General features: G+C 34.8%; 2 protein-coding genes and 1 long non-coding RNA gene across 3 annotated transcripts; 1 reads left to right on the top strand and 2 right to left on the bottom strand.

Annotated features, from left to right (window-relative positions):
* Nucleotides 1-393: 393 nt before the first annotated feature.
* Nucleotides 394-2520, bottom strand: LOC120074453. The gene is made up of 2 exons (XR_005480996.1): nucleotides 2061-2520; nucleotides 394-648 (listed from the first exon to the last, which is right to left on the bottom strand). It is a non-coding gene; the product is annotated as an uncharacterized LOC120074453 (long non-coding RNA).
* A 5325-nt stretch (nucleotides 2521-7845) lies between these two features.
* On the top strand, nucleotides 7846-10550 carry LOC120074195 (seipin-2-like). The gene is made up of 2 exons (XM_039027245.1): nucleotides 7846-9035; nucleotides 9888-10550. Exons 1-2 carry the CDS (start codon nucleotides 7935-7937, stop codon nucleotides 10332-10334), a joined length of 1548 nt encoding a protein of 515 aa, XP_038883173.1. The 5' UTR covers nucleotides 7846-7934; the 3' UTR covers nucleotides 10335-10550.
* Nucleotides 10551-12642: 2092 nt separating this feature from the next.
* Nucleotides 12643-14735, bottom strand: LOC120073900 (aquaporin NIP1-1). Its single transcript, XM_039026811.1, has 5 exons — nucleotides 14374-14735; nucleotides 13987-14211; nucleotides 13474-13671; nucleotides 13320-13381; nucleotides 12643-13136 (listed from the first exon to the last, which is right to left on the bottom strand). Exons 1-5 carry the CDS (start codon nucleotides 14497-14499, stop codon nucleotides 12917-12919), a joined length of 831 nt encoding a protein of 276 aa, XP_038882739.1. The 5' UTR covers nucleotides 14500-14735; the 3' UTR covers nucleotides 12643-12916.
* Between the last annotated feature and the right edge of the window lie 2471 nt (nucleotides 14736-17206).

Raw genomic sequence — 17206 nt, 5'->3', positions numbered from 1 at the left:
GGACAATGTGGAGGTATCTGGCCAGTAGTACCTAAGGTAAGACAATACTTAGTTATAACCACGTGCATGTAGGTAGAATTGACATTGAGGGATTGAGCAAAAGAGTTCTCTTTCAACTAAGGATTACTAATGTTGATGGATTGAGCAAAATGGTTATCTCTCAATTTAAGATTATGATTAAACTATGTTTTAAACTATATTATGATAAGAGTTTAATTATAAGTTTGCTTGGCAGTTTTCAGTTTTAAAACATGTTGCTCATGATTTATTAGTCACTCACTGAGTGTAACGACCCGACTCCCTAGGACTCGAACTAAGCCGTTACTATACACATGCATGCATAGAATTTAAAATGATACATTTTTATACGAAATAAATGCCAAATAAATAAAGTTAAATAAAATATTTTCATTAAAACTAAATAAAAGTCAAATAGCAGGGTATCCATAAATCATAATTAAAAATTTAATGAGTCTAGAAAACTGTAAAAGTTTGGAAATGAATACTAATCAGTAAGTTTCAAACATGAACACTGAAAGTGGAAAAACATGAAAGAAATCTAAATATCATGAACGGAAGCATAAAACTGGTCCCAGTGGCTCAATGACGGATTTTGCATATCATTCACCAACGCATCCCTACTTTTACCTGAAACATAAACATGAGAAATGATAAGTGTAAAATACTCAGTAAGTAACCCCACTACTGGGGTCAGGCTAGACATCTATATTTCTGGTGGAACATATAAACTGCTCTAGTCCTCCTGGGACATATACATACATGAAAAACTTGTTTCTATTCTACTGTAGTTAAGCATACCCACTACCTCTAATAAGTCCGGTAGGACCCACAACCTCCAGTGAATCCCGAAGGAAACACAATCTCTGGTAAATCCCGAAGGAAACATAATCTCTTACGTACGCATGGTTATGCATACACCTCTTTCGTATACACATAACCCACTTAATGTGTACCTCTTTCGTACACATGGTTATGTATACACCTCTTTCGTATACACATAACCCACTGAATGTGTACCTCTTACGTACACATGGTTCTGCATACACCTCTTTCGTATACACATAACCCACTGAATGTGTACCTCTTTCGTATACCTGGTTAAGTATACACCTAACTCACTAAGTGTGTACCTTTTTCGTACACCTAGTTATATATACACCTCTTTCGTATACACATAACCCATTGAGCGTGCACCTTTTACGTACACCACCAGTACCCTCTAGGTATGTATCACTTTCATACACAACAGTCCTAGTACATCTCTTTCATGTACTAACGCCCTTGGACATGCATCACTTTCATGCAGTCTCATAGTCTGGAAAGAAAAAGATATTGCATCTAACTTCATATTACATATAACATTCACAAAATCATGAGTCCTCTAAAATCTCCTCATCAAGGTCATGTTAATTAACCTCAACATACGTAATTAATCTAGTGTTAATGAATCATCACTTTCATGCACTAAACTATGTAAACAATCAAGTATTCGAGATTTCATAATATATAGTATTGTCTACACATTCTCATAATAAATCGCATAACTATATGAATCAGCAAATGTCGAATCCTCATCTAACTTTAAGACATTTCAGCAGGAGTGCCACTTAACTTATATTTAAGGGTTTTGCTCAATCATCCTTTTAATATAACTCATAAAATTCTAAATCATGCTCATACATTAAAATGCTTCAAACATATTACACATGCTCATATATCTTTTCTAAACAATCCATTAAATCTTAGAACAGTCAAAATTATCCTTGTAACTAGTCTTAAAATCCTAAAAAATAAATCATAAATTTATCACCCGACACAAAGACAATTCCAATAGTAAGATTACTTAGTCGAAATCACACAATTAAATAAAGAAACCAAACATCAATAGCAACTTGAAGCATTCCCCTAATCACATAAACACAACTTTCAAATTCAAAGCAAAAACATCGATTTTTAAATTTTTAGGCTTAATTCCAAAACACCCAATTTACATCAACCTTTGAGTTTTCCAAATAAATTTCAAACATCCATTTACTCACCCTAATAAACCACACAGGTATTCCAAAATCCTCAAGAAACTGCAACAACACTACTTAAATCTTCCCTCGACCAATCAATCTGTCCAAATCCGACTACCAAGACAACAACGGCTGTGAAAACGGACTGGGCTTGCACAGAACCGGCGACGCGACGCAACTCCAGCCGAGCGGACTAACTACGGCTGACCTGGGACCTGCGGCAGTGGCTCGTCAAACAGAAGTGGCTGGCCTTCGAACCCTTGCTCGACGCGAAGAACGGTGGCGTGCAGGCGAGGGGGCGCGAGGGACGACGAACGCTCGCGACTAGAATGACGCGCGAAGACTGGCTCCAGAGCAGGCGGCAAAGCAAACGAGCGGTCGTCGGCTCTGGTCAACGGTGGTGGACGTGCGGTGCGGCTGGGAGAGACGACCGATGCGAGGGCGAGTGAGCAATCGACTGGACGGTCACGAGGTGCAGACGGCGGCGNATTATTATTATTATTATTATAATTATAATGATAATAGTAATTATTATTGTTGTTGTTGTAATTATTATTATTAGTTATGCTTGAAATTTTAGTAGGGGAAATTTCAATTTTCATCCAATTTCTTGAAATTTCTCAAAGTTTTGAAATTTTGATATTTCAATCGAAATTTTGATTTTTTTTTTTTTTCAATTGGAACTAGTTATGTTAGTTCAATATAAGTTTTTTTTTTTCCTCTTTTACCATACAAAATTTTTATTTTCAAAAAACCACGTATCAAATATTTTCCATTGAATTTTCAAATCATTTTACTTCAGACTTGAATTGATGTGAATTCTTAAGTATTTCCATAAACCCCGAACCTTTCCCTACATAGGTATATTCATTAGTATGTTAAGTATGTTAAGCATGAATTAATGTTATGTTTGTAGGGAAGGGCATGAAGATGATTAATGAAGAAAGGAAAAAAAGTTTTAAGTGTTGAAAAATATGGCTCTCGGGTGGTAATTCAAAGGAGCAATGGATGAGGAGAATTGGCTAAATGTGGAAGCCAAGAATGTCCATGCGTTGAGGCATTGGCGTATAGAGCTTGGGTGTGCGGTAGCCAAGATTTGTAGAGGTTATTTGGAGCGGTGATGGGCGCGAGATCATGCCATGAAGATGAGTGTGACTATGAGGTTGCCATGCGCTAAGCATAGGCAATGCGCTGGACAAGCCATGTGAGGTCAGTTGGGTAATGATGTGCAAAGGAAAGTGCGATAGGCGATGGGCATATTGAGGCATTGGCTAAGCATGAGTTGCGAGCAAAGAAGGCCTTATGCTAGACGTTGGGTGCAAGGCAAGGGAGTTATGCGTTGAGGTTGAGCCTTGCTTTAGTTAAGTCAACGCGTTGTTCAAGTAAAGCCCATGACATAGGAAATTGGCACTAGACCAAGTGAAGGGCTAGTTGCGTTGAAGCCATGAATGAGCCAAGGGACATGCGTTGATCGTGCCAAGCAAGGGTGAAGCCATGCATTGATCAAAAGGTGGTTAGTAGTTCAGTCACTAGTTATAATGGACCAGCTGTCGAGCTTAAGGGAGTTAATCCCACTTAGTGGTTGTTTTGATAGCCTGGGATGCTTGAAAACATGCATGGGTTGGTATAAAAGGGGAACTTCAGTTCAAAAGCTCAGTTTAAGCTATTTACTCATGTTATTAAGGTGATTCTAAAACCATCTAAAAGTTTAGTGAGTCTAGCTGATGTCCTAAGGCTACTGGAAGAAATCTCCATAGGAACCGAGCTGAAACTGAAGATTTTGCAAGAAGGTTAGACTCTCGGGTGAATTTGAACCAGAGGTGGAAATTGAAAGATTTTGGCCAAACCATGAGGAATTCTGAGCTCAAATTTTAAGGTAAGCTAGTTAAGAAAATTTTAAATAATTTCGTAGAAGGAAATTTTATGAGTTAAGGCCTAGATAATAAGTTAATCAAGCTTAAATTTAAATCTAAAAAATTTGAACAAGCAGGTAGTTGCTCGGGTTGAACAAGCAGGCTACTCACTAGTCTGACATGTGTGCAAGGACAAGGTTGAGCGTCAGCATGTGTCGAGCTATGTGTTGGGTTGTGTGGGCGTGTGCTAAAGGCTTGGATGCATAGGAGGCAGTGTGTGCATTGATGTGCGGCTAAAGGGGCACCTAGGACATATGATTAGCGCATGAGTGTGTGTGATGGTGATGTGTGCTGGCCGCATAGCAAAAGCTTAAACTTCAAGGAAATTTCTAAGTGTTAAACGCATAGCAAGGTATGCATTATTATGAAAGCATCTTATGGTCTGTCTCTTATACACATCTAGATGTGTATAAGAGACAGATTTTATTCTTTTCCTTATTCCACTTTATATTATTAAATTCCTTTCCTTCCCAAAACATAAATATATATAAATAAACATATATTTCTAAACCCTCCCTTTTTTTTCAATTTAAAATAATTTCTCGACATTAACTTAAAGTTAAATTAATGCGACATAAATCCAAATCTTTCCTTTAAACAAATCTAAATTTTCGAAATTAACAAAATTGTCCTCAAATTTTACGAAATTATAGAATTTGAATTATGAAAAACTTGGGGCACTATAATGAGTTAGTAGCTTACTCGTTTAAATGTTTTCTTCTCCCAGGTAGTGGTCATCTCCCCAGAGGATAACTGCTCTACTGCCCTGCCACTTAAGGATATAGTTGAAGATAAAAGAACTTTTACACAAGAGCACCTATGAGCGGAAGCAGATCTTTCCGATTTCATTGTGACAGAATTTCCACACATACATTCTAATATACAAATATGCATCGAAAACACTAATTATTGGCATGCTATAAAAGATAAATACAAAAGACCGAGAAAACGTACTAGTTGAAGATTTTCTTCACAATAACTTGGTCTCACCGTGAGCGAACTCCTCACACTCTTTCTCATCCAGCAAGCAATCGCCCAGCAACACCACGGTCGTCTACACAATCAGCAGTGCACGAACAATAAGCAACCGGGGAAGACACCACCACTCGAAGCCCTTAGTATTCTCGGAGTGAGAATCCAAAGGGTGGACTTTGATGGAATTGGTAGAGGGGAGGAGGAAAAGAAATCATGTACAACGAACAAGCAAGTGGGAGATAGAAAAGACTATTGTATAGTCGGGTGCTTGATCATTTAGAGCGGGGTATACAATCGTGTAGTAATTGCTAAGCGATCGTCTATCAAAAGCTAAACGATCGTTTAATTACGCTTGGTGCGCTAAGTGATCGTCTAGTAAAGGTAAACAATCGTTTAAGAAATCGTGGGCGATCGTTTAAAAATGTAGGTGTGCAATCGTTTAGTAGATGGGCGTTATCGTGTAGGCTCTCAACAACTAAGTGATACAAGACTTTCACACCGTGAACGAATTAACGTGTCTTTTCCAAAATGAAACTATTTTAATTTTATTCTTCAGTTACTAGAACTGAATTCAACTTCCCACTATCACACAAATTTGGAGAAAACTTCGACCAATTATCTCATAACCGCCCAATTAATAAAATAATGAATATAATCATATTATATTCTTAACCTATAGTTTGGTATCATATATCAACTGTAGTGTTTTCTCCTCTACTTGATATAAATCATATTTATATCTAATTTCCTCCAAAATAATATATCACATACATTTAATCAATCATATCATATATAATTAACCAGTTCAATTATATCATATATAATGTATCGAACTTCTTTTTGTCAATTTGAATATTTTAAACTGACCCAAAAATTGATTCTCAACTTGTATCCAAGCTACCAAGGGGACCTTATGAACCTATGACTCGAAGCTCCAACAGTACATGAATAGCTGACTAAACTCTTTAGCCACGAGATCCACCATCCGTTAACTGCCAGGCATTCCACTAAAGATCGACATTGAACTCTTCTTACCATAGATATATTTCTGTATCCATTGGATATAACCAATAATGAGTACAATAACTCTTCACAGATGCTTGTAAGTACAGTTGGGCCAATTTACCGTTTTGCCCCTTTAGTTACATCTCACTCCTTAAGTACCACTGATCTCTCTAATGAACAATATAACGTAGTCCAGCTATGTGTGAATTCTTCTCGGGCCATGAGAAGGTGTGTGGCGCCACATCGTTCAAGCCCTGAAATCAACCCTTAAGGGAACTATCTATCTACTTGTCCCTGCTTTGAGGAAGGAGTGAATTCCATCTTGTGTAGTTGAGTTCCCAACTCCCAAATCAGACGAATCCCCAAAGTGGTAGGTTTGAGTCGGCGGCCTAGCCACTCGCACTCATGCAAATCAAAGGACCATCCTCAATGGCAGGAGTTCCTAACTCATTCAAGATTGAAGTCATGTTACCTATGGTCATCCTAGTGAAATAAAGTCTCTGTCATGAACGGTGTTATATAACGAGACGTTAACACTTCGTGGTCAGGTCTTATACAAATTCTTTGTATAGAACACCCCTGCTCACATGTCCCCTATATGAATGATCAGGATCAGACCATCTGTGGCAAGTCACAACACTTGTAACTATTCCACAAAGCGGGCCGCATTCGTAGCGTTACTAGGATAAGGTTTCCCTCCTATATCCATATACTACAGACCATTTTGGTTATCACTTAAGACATGATTCACTTGTATGTCACCACATACATGCTTAAGTTACATAAAGACAACTAGAGATTTTAGGTTTATTGGTTTGTGGTACAGCAAATAAAACATTCAGATGAGAAAAATCAAGAATTTGAAGTAAATATTATATATTATACATCACAAGCATTCGTACAAACTGTTTACAAACTATAGAACACGAGACTTTAGGGCATCAACTCCAACAAAAGATAAGTCTAGGTATTTGATAAGTCTAGGTGTTTACCTTGTAATTAATTGTACACATGTATTGCATATTAGAGACTAGTTTTGAGGGTGAAATCCACTGAACCTTACTTCTGTAAATATGTTATGAGGTTGCTTTATTTGTGTTATATTCCGCTAGCTCTGGAATGTTGTTATGTTTTCCCAAGTTAATTAGTCAGTAAGTGTCGCAAAAGGGTTAGTAACTGCTGCCATCACATTCTCTTATAGGTTAAGAGGGTAATCTGGGAAGGGGTGGGACAATTTCTCTCATTTTCTCTCAAGCACTATCTATTTTTAGAGTTTTTTTTCTTCATTCTTTTTTCATTATGTTGTGTTATATTTAATGTTATGCTTTTTACATCCTTCTTATGTTTAATGCTATGGTTTTTTTCTATCCCTATTATGTTAAGTTAGTTTAGTGCTATGATTTTTCATTTTTGTGTCTAATTCATTTTATAAAATCAATTTACCATTATTTTATATGCACATATTTCATATTCTTTAATTTTGTAATTAATTTTCAATATATGATATTATTTTGTAATTATTTTTAATTTCTTTTTTAAATTTATACTCTCGCATCGACATCTACATAAATATTTTACAATATGCATCTAAATGTTGTCTTATTTTATAAAAATGAGGATTAAAAATGATAAATTATAGTCTAATTCAGCCACAATCAAAGTTTCGGTAACTAATTATAACAATTTTCATAAAACTTCTAGAAATTTCCATCCATATCAACATTTTCATAAAATTGAGATTTCGATATTTCATTTGTCATCACCATTGATGTTTCAAACCTTGATGACATTGATGATAATAAATATTATCATTGTGATTAGCATTAGCATTATTATTTAACCCATTGAATGATGTGAGTAAATTGAACAAATCTCAAATTACATGTATGAAATTGGTATTTTAATAAATTATAAACTATAGATCAGGAAGGATGAGTTTGAAGATGGTAAGAAAGGCCATGTCTTGGTTTTAGATTGCGCAGTTCGATACACCATCTCGGAGATGGAATCCCACGACACCAAAGATAATGAAGACGATGATGACTTCCTCGACACGCTCCACGATTTCCCGTCGGAGAATTGCTCCGTCATCGATCAACCTCAACTTTCCACTTCCCCTTCCTCTGATTCTTCACCGCTGCCTGAAATCTCCTCTGAAAATGCCCCCTTCCCTGTCAATTCATTACGCCGTCGCTCCTCTGTTCGCCGCAGAATTGCAGCCGAGATTCCCTCTTCAGATTCCTCTATCAGTTCTCTAACGACTACAATCGACGATTCGGTGAAGACGAACCCCGAAAGGAAAAACCCAGAAATTCACTGGGATTTTAACGACGATGGAAAGAAACTCGAGGGATCCGAATCTTTATCCGTTCAAGTTAACTCGTCGGCAGGTTCGAGTAGCGTAAATGAAGAGAATACTGAGGTGTCGACGGTGACTACCGCGGAGATTAACTCGGACGTCCAATTGGGCATTTCGGAGGTGGAATCCAGCGATTCCTCTTCAAGCATACTTGTGTTGATTGCAGGATTGCTCATCAAGGCAATTGGGGTTCAACTTAGCTTCTTCGTCTACAGTATCTGCTTTCCCTTGTGGTTCTTATATCTTTCTTACACGTTTGTTTTCCATCCTTTTCAAACAATTAAGCTCGGGAGAGCGTATGTGAGAGGAAAGTTGTTTGGGGTTTGGGACCTTGTTACTGCAGTGGTTGGTCGTTTGGTATCTGAACGGTTTAAGGAGCGCAAGTCTCTTTGGAAGGTTGGACTCCGTTGTGTGTGGGGTTTGTTATGGTCGGCTTATGTTTGTATCATTTTGTGTGGTCTTTTGATTTCGGCCCTTATATTTAGTGCGTTTTTTATGAGGTTCTTAGTTCAGGAGCCTATGAAGATGAAGGAAGTATTAAATTTTGACTACACCAAACACAGCCCTGAGGCTTTGATGCCAATCTTGCCTGACTCGAATGATCTTTATGGACATAATTGTAAAGATAATGTCGTAACTGGGAAGACCCAGTATCGGGTTATTCCTCCTCATCATCAATTGCAGGTCATTGTCTCACTAACATTGCCAGAGTCTGAATATAACCGAAATCTTGGGGTCTTTCAGGTATGTCTTTTGTTAAAGGAGTATGCATTTTTAGTTATGACAAGTATAACTTAACTTTCTGATTGTTGGTATGTTCAGGCATTGATCTTCATGGAAGTTGAATGATATTATTTTCTCAGAACCAGGAACGGAACTTAAATATAAGCATAACATTACTCGGACGAATAAGATTGGAAATGAGAACCCAATTCCCTTTTTATCTGCAATGTAACACTCGAGTGTCGTGGACGAGGAGTTTTCAGTTTTCAGTTGAAGAAACTATTAAGAAAGCATGCTTCTGAGATGAGAATCAATCATTTTGTCTAAGCCTCAACGATTAATTTGGATGGATAGAGGATGGTATAGGAATAGTAGCCTAATATTTAACGAAATAGGAGCTTCCAAGAACTTTGTTTATACATCTATATTGTTAATCGTGTCTATTGGTTCTTTTCTGCTTCATTGTTTCATGAATTAATTTATGAATGGAAGTGAAGAAGAGAAGGCCTCATTAAAAATAAGTTCAAAGCAGAGGACTCCCTGCAATAAAATAAAGCTAATATGGTAGTGGTCCAGTTGCCTGAGCATAAGAAACAACAGAACAATAAAGAAAAACTAATTAAAAAAGTTACTAACTATTAACGAATGATTAGACTGGGTTGGTGAGGGCTTACAGAATCTTGCTTAGGATCTAATAGCTGCACATGTACGTCTATATATTGTTAAATTTTGTTAGTGTTTGATTTTAATTTGTCTGAAAATTCTATTTTTAGTCATCTTTACCATCAATGGATGTAGATACTCTCGCTTAAGTATGTTTGGGTAATGTGTATCATGTGAATCCTTGTGAGATATTTGATGGTTATGTTGCAGGTAAGAGTAGATTTTCTTTCTGTCAGTGGTAACATTCTTGCAAGCTCAAGCCATCCATGCATGTTACAGTTTAAAAGTGAGCCCATCCGCCTTTTACTGACCATCCTGAAGCTAGCACCTCTTGTTACTGGCTATATATCTGAGTCTCAGACTCTGAATATTAAGCTTAAAGGTTTCACCGAAGGAAACATACCAACAGCCTGTCTGCGTGTTACAATTGAACAGCGAGCAGAGTTCGATCCTGGGGCTGGTATACCTGAAATATACAATGCATCTGTAATTCTTGAATCCGAACTTCCCCTTTTTAAAAGGATTATATGGTACTGGAGGAAGACTATCTATGTGTGGATTAGTATGACATCATTTATGATGCAGTTGCTTTTTATACTCGTCTGTTGCAGACCAATAATCCTTCCTAGAATGAGGAGAAGGAATGGATATGGCTAATGCAAGCTCCACGAGCAACGTCATCTTGGCACAAGATTAGATCGAAACAAGGTCTCTTCAGACGTCTGATCGAAATGTTCAATCAATAAGAATTTTGTTGCTGGTGTATAAAACCAACACCACCAACATTGTTGGTTGCTCTAAGACCATATGATAAATATTTAGTATGACCAAATTCTTTAATTAATTAATTAATTATTTTTGCGTTGGCTTGTCTGTTCTTGGTTTGAAGCACGCGGGGATGGTGAGAAAAGAGCAGATCATATTTATGTCTGTACAGTTTTAGAAACTATTTCAACTCAGCATGAAAAATCTGAAGAGCAAAGTCTTGTGGTAACCTGAATTAGAATGAATTTCTCTTGACTGGTCTTTTCATTGTGCGTGCGATTTTATCAGGGCTTCACTGATGTGATCGTAAAAACACTCCCCCTCGTAAGAATCATGGAGGGATGAAAATCTAGGCACTATTGCCAAAGAAGGAAGTCCAAGGAGAGATCATGACACCCACCTGCTTGCAATGTCTTATTAAGTGCTTAAAGAAATATATCTTTTAAGTGCATAAAAAGTATTTTTTGAACACTTGAAAAGTCATTTTAAAACAAATCTTTCATTTAGAAGTTACAAAAAGTCGAAAATTTTTTAGTTTGGAATATTTTATTTGTCTTCATCAGATAATAAGTTCAAGGGGTGTCTTAACGAGTTTTGAAGAATGAGAATGAGACACTTTTAGTGATCTCTCGTAGAGGTAGCGATAGACCTGAAGTTGCTCCTAAAATAGGTTGTATTATGTATATGCATAACCCTTTGAACTGTTTATAAACTATAGCAGGCCCCAAACTTCTGGCTGGATCCATGGATGCTCTTGTTATTGGCCTAAAAAATAGGCTACCTGATTACGTAGGTGGAATATAGAGCTTGTTCATCTTAACTGGTTTGCAGGATGAGAGGATTAGTTAAGAGATATAAAAGTCATGTATAATGTTGGTTTGAATATTCGTTGTTCAACTTCTTATCTTTAAGACCATCACCTATTAGTACTGCCAAATAGTTTTCTTTTAGTTAAGTTCTACTTCTGAAATTGTTAGAAGATATTAAAATGTAATGCCCTAGGATCATCACATTGAGAGGCACAGTAGCACTGGAAGCAAGCTCACCAATATTTAAGGTAAAGGTAGGTAAACTAGTTAATGCTCACAGATAATCTGGACTCCTAGTTGTTTCGACCGAGATCAAAATAGAAAGTTTGATCCAACCAAATTCTAATGGGAGTGTGAACTTAGAATTAGAGTACATTGTGAGGAAGCTCGACTCGATCTTCCTTCTTAGAACTTGAAAGTCTAATCCCTCAAACCCACTTTTGTTGTTAAAAAAAATAGTCACCAAGTTAACTACCCTAATATCAATTTTCTGTTAAACACATGAATAGTAGTTATTGAACTATTTTTCAAAAGATAGAGACTAAATTATTTGATATTTAAATTTAGGGACTAAATAAAAAACTAATTTAGAGACTAAAAGTGTATTTAAAAAATAAAAACCACCTCAATTCAAACAATTTGGAGAGCTATAATTGCATCATTTCGATTTTGGTTTTACATTTTTGAAAATTATGTTTATTTTTTCACAATTTCTTAATAATGTTCTTCATCTTTTTTTAGAGTAACATTTGAATTTTTAGTCAATTTTTAAAATACATAAGCAAGTTTTTACAATATTAGACCTCGTTTGAAAATTATTTCGTATTTGGTTTTTTAAATTCAAGCTTGAAAACTCCACTTCTATCTATTTGTTTCTTTATTTTGTTATCTATTTTGTAGGAGTGACCTTAAAATCCAAGCCAAATTTTGAAGACTAAAAGAAATTAATTGTTATTTTTAGAATTTTACTAAGAATTCAAATATTTACTTAAGAATGATGAAAACCATGATAAACAAAATTAAGAAATAGTGAAAAAACTAACTCAAGTTTCAATACCCACAAACTAAAAACCATTTTTTTTAAAAAAAATTAAGCTTATCAACATCACTTCCAATTATAGATATCTCTGTTTCGTTACCTACTTACTACAAATGTTTTCAAAATATAAGGTAAGTTTTGAAAACTATATATAAAAACATTTTACGTTATCAGAATTTGGCAAGCAATTCAAAACTTTCCATAACAAGAGCAAAATGGAACGCCAGGTGATTACGAAAAGGAAGTTGAATGTTTGACTTGGATCCATTTACTTGTCTTCCTCGATTCCTGATTTGATTAGTTATTTATCTTTTATGTAAACAGAAGTAAAGTTATGCATTGACGAACAGGATTCATGTGAACTGGCAGGCAGTCATCAAGAAGTTTGGACTTATCCTTAATTCCTTATCCATATTGTGCCTTATTCTTAGTTTTACTCGTGATTCCTGACATCAATCTACTTCATCTCCATATTTTTGGATAAACTAAAACCAAAACTACAGCGATTTGAGTCATCTGCTTAAACTTTAAGCAATACAAGAAAGAAAAGAAAAATGCCCTTAATTTGCTATAACCCCACTTCGAAAAATTTCAACTTTATGAAAGTGAGAAAAAACAAAAGCTCTTCAAGATGAACCACTGCGACTTTGTCCTTTGAGGAAAGAAGCACTTTTAGTGATCTCTCTTAGAGGCTTGTCTGTGAACCTGATGGTATTGTAAACCAAAGCACCTGAAATTGCCCCAAAAATTGGAGCTACAATGTATATCCATAACCCTTTGAACTGCCTTGATACTATGGCAGGTCCCAAGCTTCTGGCTGGATTCATGGATGCTCCTGTAATTGGCCTGAAGAAACAGGATATTTTATTAATTTTCATCTTAGATTCATGCTCTTGCAAGCTAAAAAGATTGGTTTGAGTTTTGAATTTTCTTTGTTCAAGTTCAACAACTTTTATTATAAACAATATCTCTTGATAATATCGCCAAAATTTTGTTTTCTAGTTTGAAAATGATATTAAAATTTAATACCCTGCAAACATCACGTTGAGAAGAACAGTAGCACCAACAGCAAGTCCAGCAAGTTCACCAATCTAAATAAGGATCAATAAACATAAATTGATTAATAGAATAAACCAAATTCAAGTGCAATTTAGAGTTGAAGCATAAAAGTTGTTGAACTAACAGCTCTATTATCAGTGGCAACACCAGACACTACAAACATTAGGTAAAATGTGATGATGAATTCAATCACAAAGGTTTGCAAATATGAATCACTTGGAAGAGTCCCTGAAAAATGGTCTTGGTGTCCATTAAATATTAGCCTAAGTGTTCCAGCTGCCAATGTTGATCCAAGAACTTGAGCTATCACATAAGCTGGCACCTGCAATAAAATTTGAATTGTTTTGGAATCAGAGTCAAATCAGTACAACCCCATTTGTCTTATGTGATTAGAATCGTTAATTAATGAAAAAAATCAGGTTTGGAGAAAAAAGGGGGGGCTCTGTAACAAGCACAAGAGTCTAACAACCTAACCAAACTTGGAATTCTCACCAAAAATGGAAAAAGCTTTGGCCTTTCTTGTTTTAGAGGTTAATTGAATCTTGGGGTTCAAGAATTTTATCAAACCAAAGAAGATCGGACCATCTTGAAGCAAGAAAAAAAATGGATATTAGCATGAGTAGTTGGTTTGGCTTACCTGTTTCCATGGAAATCTCTTGGTAGTGGCAAAGGCTATGGTAACAGCAGGGTTGAAATGAGCACCAGAGATATGACCAACAGAATAAACCATCACCATTACAACCAAACCCCAAACAATTGAAATCCCTGGGAAAGTGATGACTTTGTCTTTGCTCAAATTCACAACCACTGATGCCCCACCAGCAAATATCAAGAAATATGTCCCCACAATCTCTGCAATCAACTATTTCCACACCCAAAAAAAAAAAAAAAAAAAAAAATCAATTAGTCATTCAATCACATAATCAAACCCTGTAAATGGGTTCTTTTGGCATAATCTGTAATGGATCATTGTAACACTTGATTTCAAGAATTTTTTTTTTCAGAGATAGAAACAGGGGAAGACCTTTTGAATGAAAGGTACAGAGAGCCAATCAGCTGCTACTTCTCTGCTGGTCACAGCTGTGGATTCATCTTTGATGTTCAAAGAAACAGTGTGGTGACCGTTGATTGATCCTGAAATCTCAGCCATGAATATGATTTGAGTGAAGGAAGAAGCAAGCAGAGAAGGAAAAAGGGGAAGAAAAGAGCTTAGCTAAGACAGTGTCGGATTTTGTTGAAATTGGTTAGAGTTATTGGTGTTTGTCTCAAAGAATTGTGCCAAAACCCAGATGAATAGATGCAATTTATAGAGACCCGGAAGGCTGAAATAGGAAGAGAAAGAGAAGAAAAGTGAGGATTGACCAATTTACATTTGTTTTGTAATGGTTATAAGGATTACTTTATTATAAAATAGTAAGCACTTTGACGTTGTAGATATCGTTGAAAATGGTGATGTAATAAGAAGAAGATGGGAAGGAAGAGAGAGAGAGAGAGCGATTTGAAATCTATCATTGAAGGCCGATTCAACTACCCACCGGACATACAGAGAAGGATATGAATGCATCTTTTTTGTTGGGAAAAAGTTCTTACCAGTTTTCTTTTTATCCCATTTTAGTTTCAAACAACTCAATATTTTCTAATTTTGAGGATTTATTTTATTATCATGTAGGTTTGGTAAGACACAAATAACTCAGTAGCTTGAAGTTACCCAAAAAGATATATAAACAATTGAGTTTTTGAGTTGGATTTATTCAGCCAAAAGAAGAAGAAAAGGAAAATGGTGGTATCTGAATCTTGAGATAGTTTAGAATAATTGCTCTGATTTGAGTGAATTATATTAAAAGATGATATAATATTAAATTTAGGGTAACTGTAATCGGTAGCATTCTCAAGCATAATAACCAAGTGTGGGACAACATTTTAAAAAATTTGCAAATATGGCAAAGTCTATCTATCGTTAATAGACTCTTAACAGCGATATAGTCTATTATTGATAGACTTCTACTAGCAATATGTTTTAATTTTATCTTCTCTCCATAGTATAAATTTTTGTGTGATTTAATATGGTATTAAAGCAGATAGTCTAAAAATCTAAAATTTATAGTATTAAACTTTTATCAACATGTTGATTATTCCTTTGATATTTCTATATTTAGGCCACGTTTATCAATCCGTAATGAAAATTAGTGTAATCAAAATAAAATTTCATTGGTAGATTAATTGTAATAAGCTTGAATCGCAAACATAATTGATCGTATTTACTTAGAATTATGAATCTATCACATTTTACTGTTACCGTTATCGTTACCATTACTCCTTAACCCTAATGATCATGGTGAAGGTAAAGGTAACAATAAATGTGGCAGATTCATAATTTTTATACTGTTACAGTAACAATATCTGTAATAGTAACGATAACGACATCGGTAAAGATAGTGGGTCTCACGTAATTTTGTGACCCACTTTTCAGATTACCATTGATGAATTACGTTTCACTTGGGATAAACGTGGTCTTAATTCTATTATATCATATAAATTACATTACACACACAAAAAAAGTAACAAAATGCCATTAATATAAATATAGTATAAATAATATCATTTTAATTTAAATATTTATATTTTTTTGTTTAATTGCAATTGATGACGTTTTTAGTAATAATAACCAAGTCTAGGAGTAAGTTCAAGAATAATGTAGTTTTTGAAAATAATGACAAAATTAAGGTACTTGGGAAATTTTTTCTAAAAATAAAGTGGTTGAAGAAACAAATTTTAGAAATAAGGTTAAAGACCAATCTATTGGCAAAAAGAGGATAGTGGTGGTGTTGAATCAAAGATAAGAGATTAACTTGAAAGATGAGAGACTACCCTAATTTTGTCATTTCTTTCCTTTCAACTCTATTTCTATCAATAAATATTAAAATAACATTATTTTTTAAAGAAATTCACCAAGTCTATAACAATATTTTTAAAAAATTGTAAATATAGTAAAGTTTATCAATGATAGATTTCTATTGCTGATAGTCTCTTTCCTACGATATGATCTATCACTGATAAACTTCTACCAGCGATATGATCTATCACTGATAGACTATCTAAATTTGCCATATTTGTAATTTTTCTTACATTATACCATATCTGCTAATACTTTGGGCTTGGTTGCTATATTTGCAAATGACCCTATTTTTTTTTTCCTAGAAATATCTATTAACATTGACATTTTATCAATATTTTTAGCAAAATTTCAATAAAATTGAAACATCTAACATTTTTATCGACAATGACATTTTAAAATCTGAGTGAATTCTAAGAACTGTTCATTTATTTTTTAAACATATTTTTGTTGTGAACTTGAGTAGTACAACGGGAACACAGATACCAATAAAATCTAGTATTAAAATAAATATAATATAATATTAAAATAAATAAATTAAACAAAAATATATAAATAAACAAAATAAAATAAATTAGCAAAATACAAAATAAGAAATTTCTCTAAATTCTCCACTTTCTCCAATTTTCATGGAATTTGCCCAATGTGTGTCTTCCAAAACCCACCAAATACCACTATTTATAGGCAATTAGTAGAAGGTGGATTACATGGACACTAATAATGTATAATGTTGAGACAAATAGACAACACTTTAGGAAATAGGGGTATGACACATGGTTAATGGGCATTAAGCATGGGCACCTAATGAGCATATATTATCATAATATTTATAATACTCCCTCTTAGATGTTCATTATATATATGAAATATGCCTCGTTAAAACCTTACTAGGAAACCCAATGGAAAAAAATCCCAATGAAAGGAAAACGGTACATATTTCATATAATTTATACTCCTAAAAAGT

This window comes from Benincasa hispida, chromosome 3, assembly GCF_009727055.1.
Source record: "Benincasa hispida cultivar B227 chromosome 3, ASM972705v1, whole genome shotgun sequence".
In the NCBI taxonomy this organism is placed as follows: Eukaryota; Viridiplantae; Streptophyta; class Magnoliopsida; order Cucurbitales; family Cucurbitaceae; genus Benincasa; species Benincasa hispida.
This window is presented reverse-complemented; position numbering and strand designations above follow the sequence as displayed.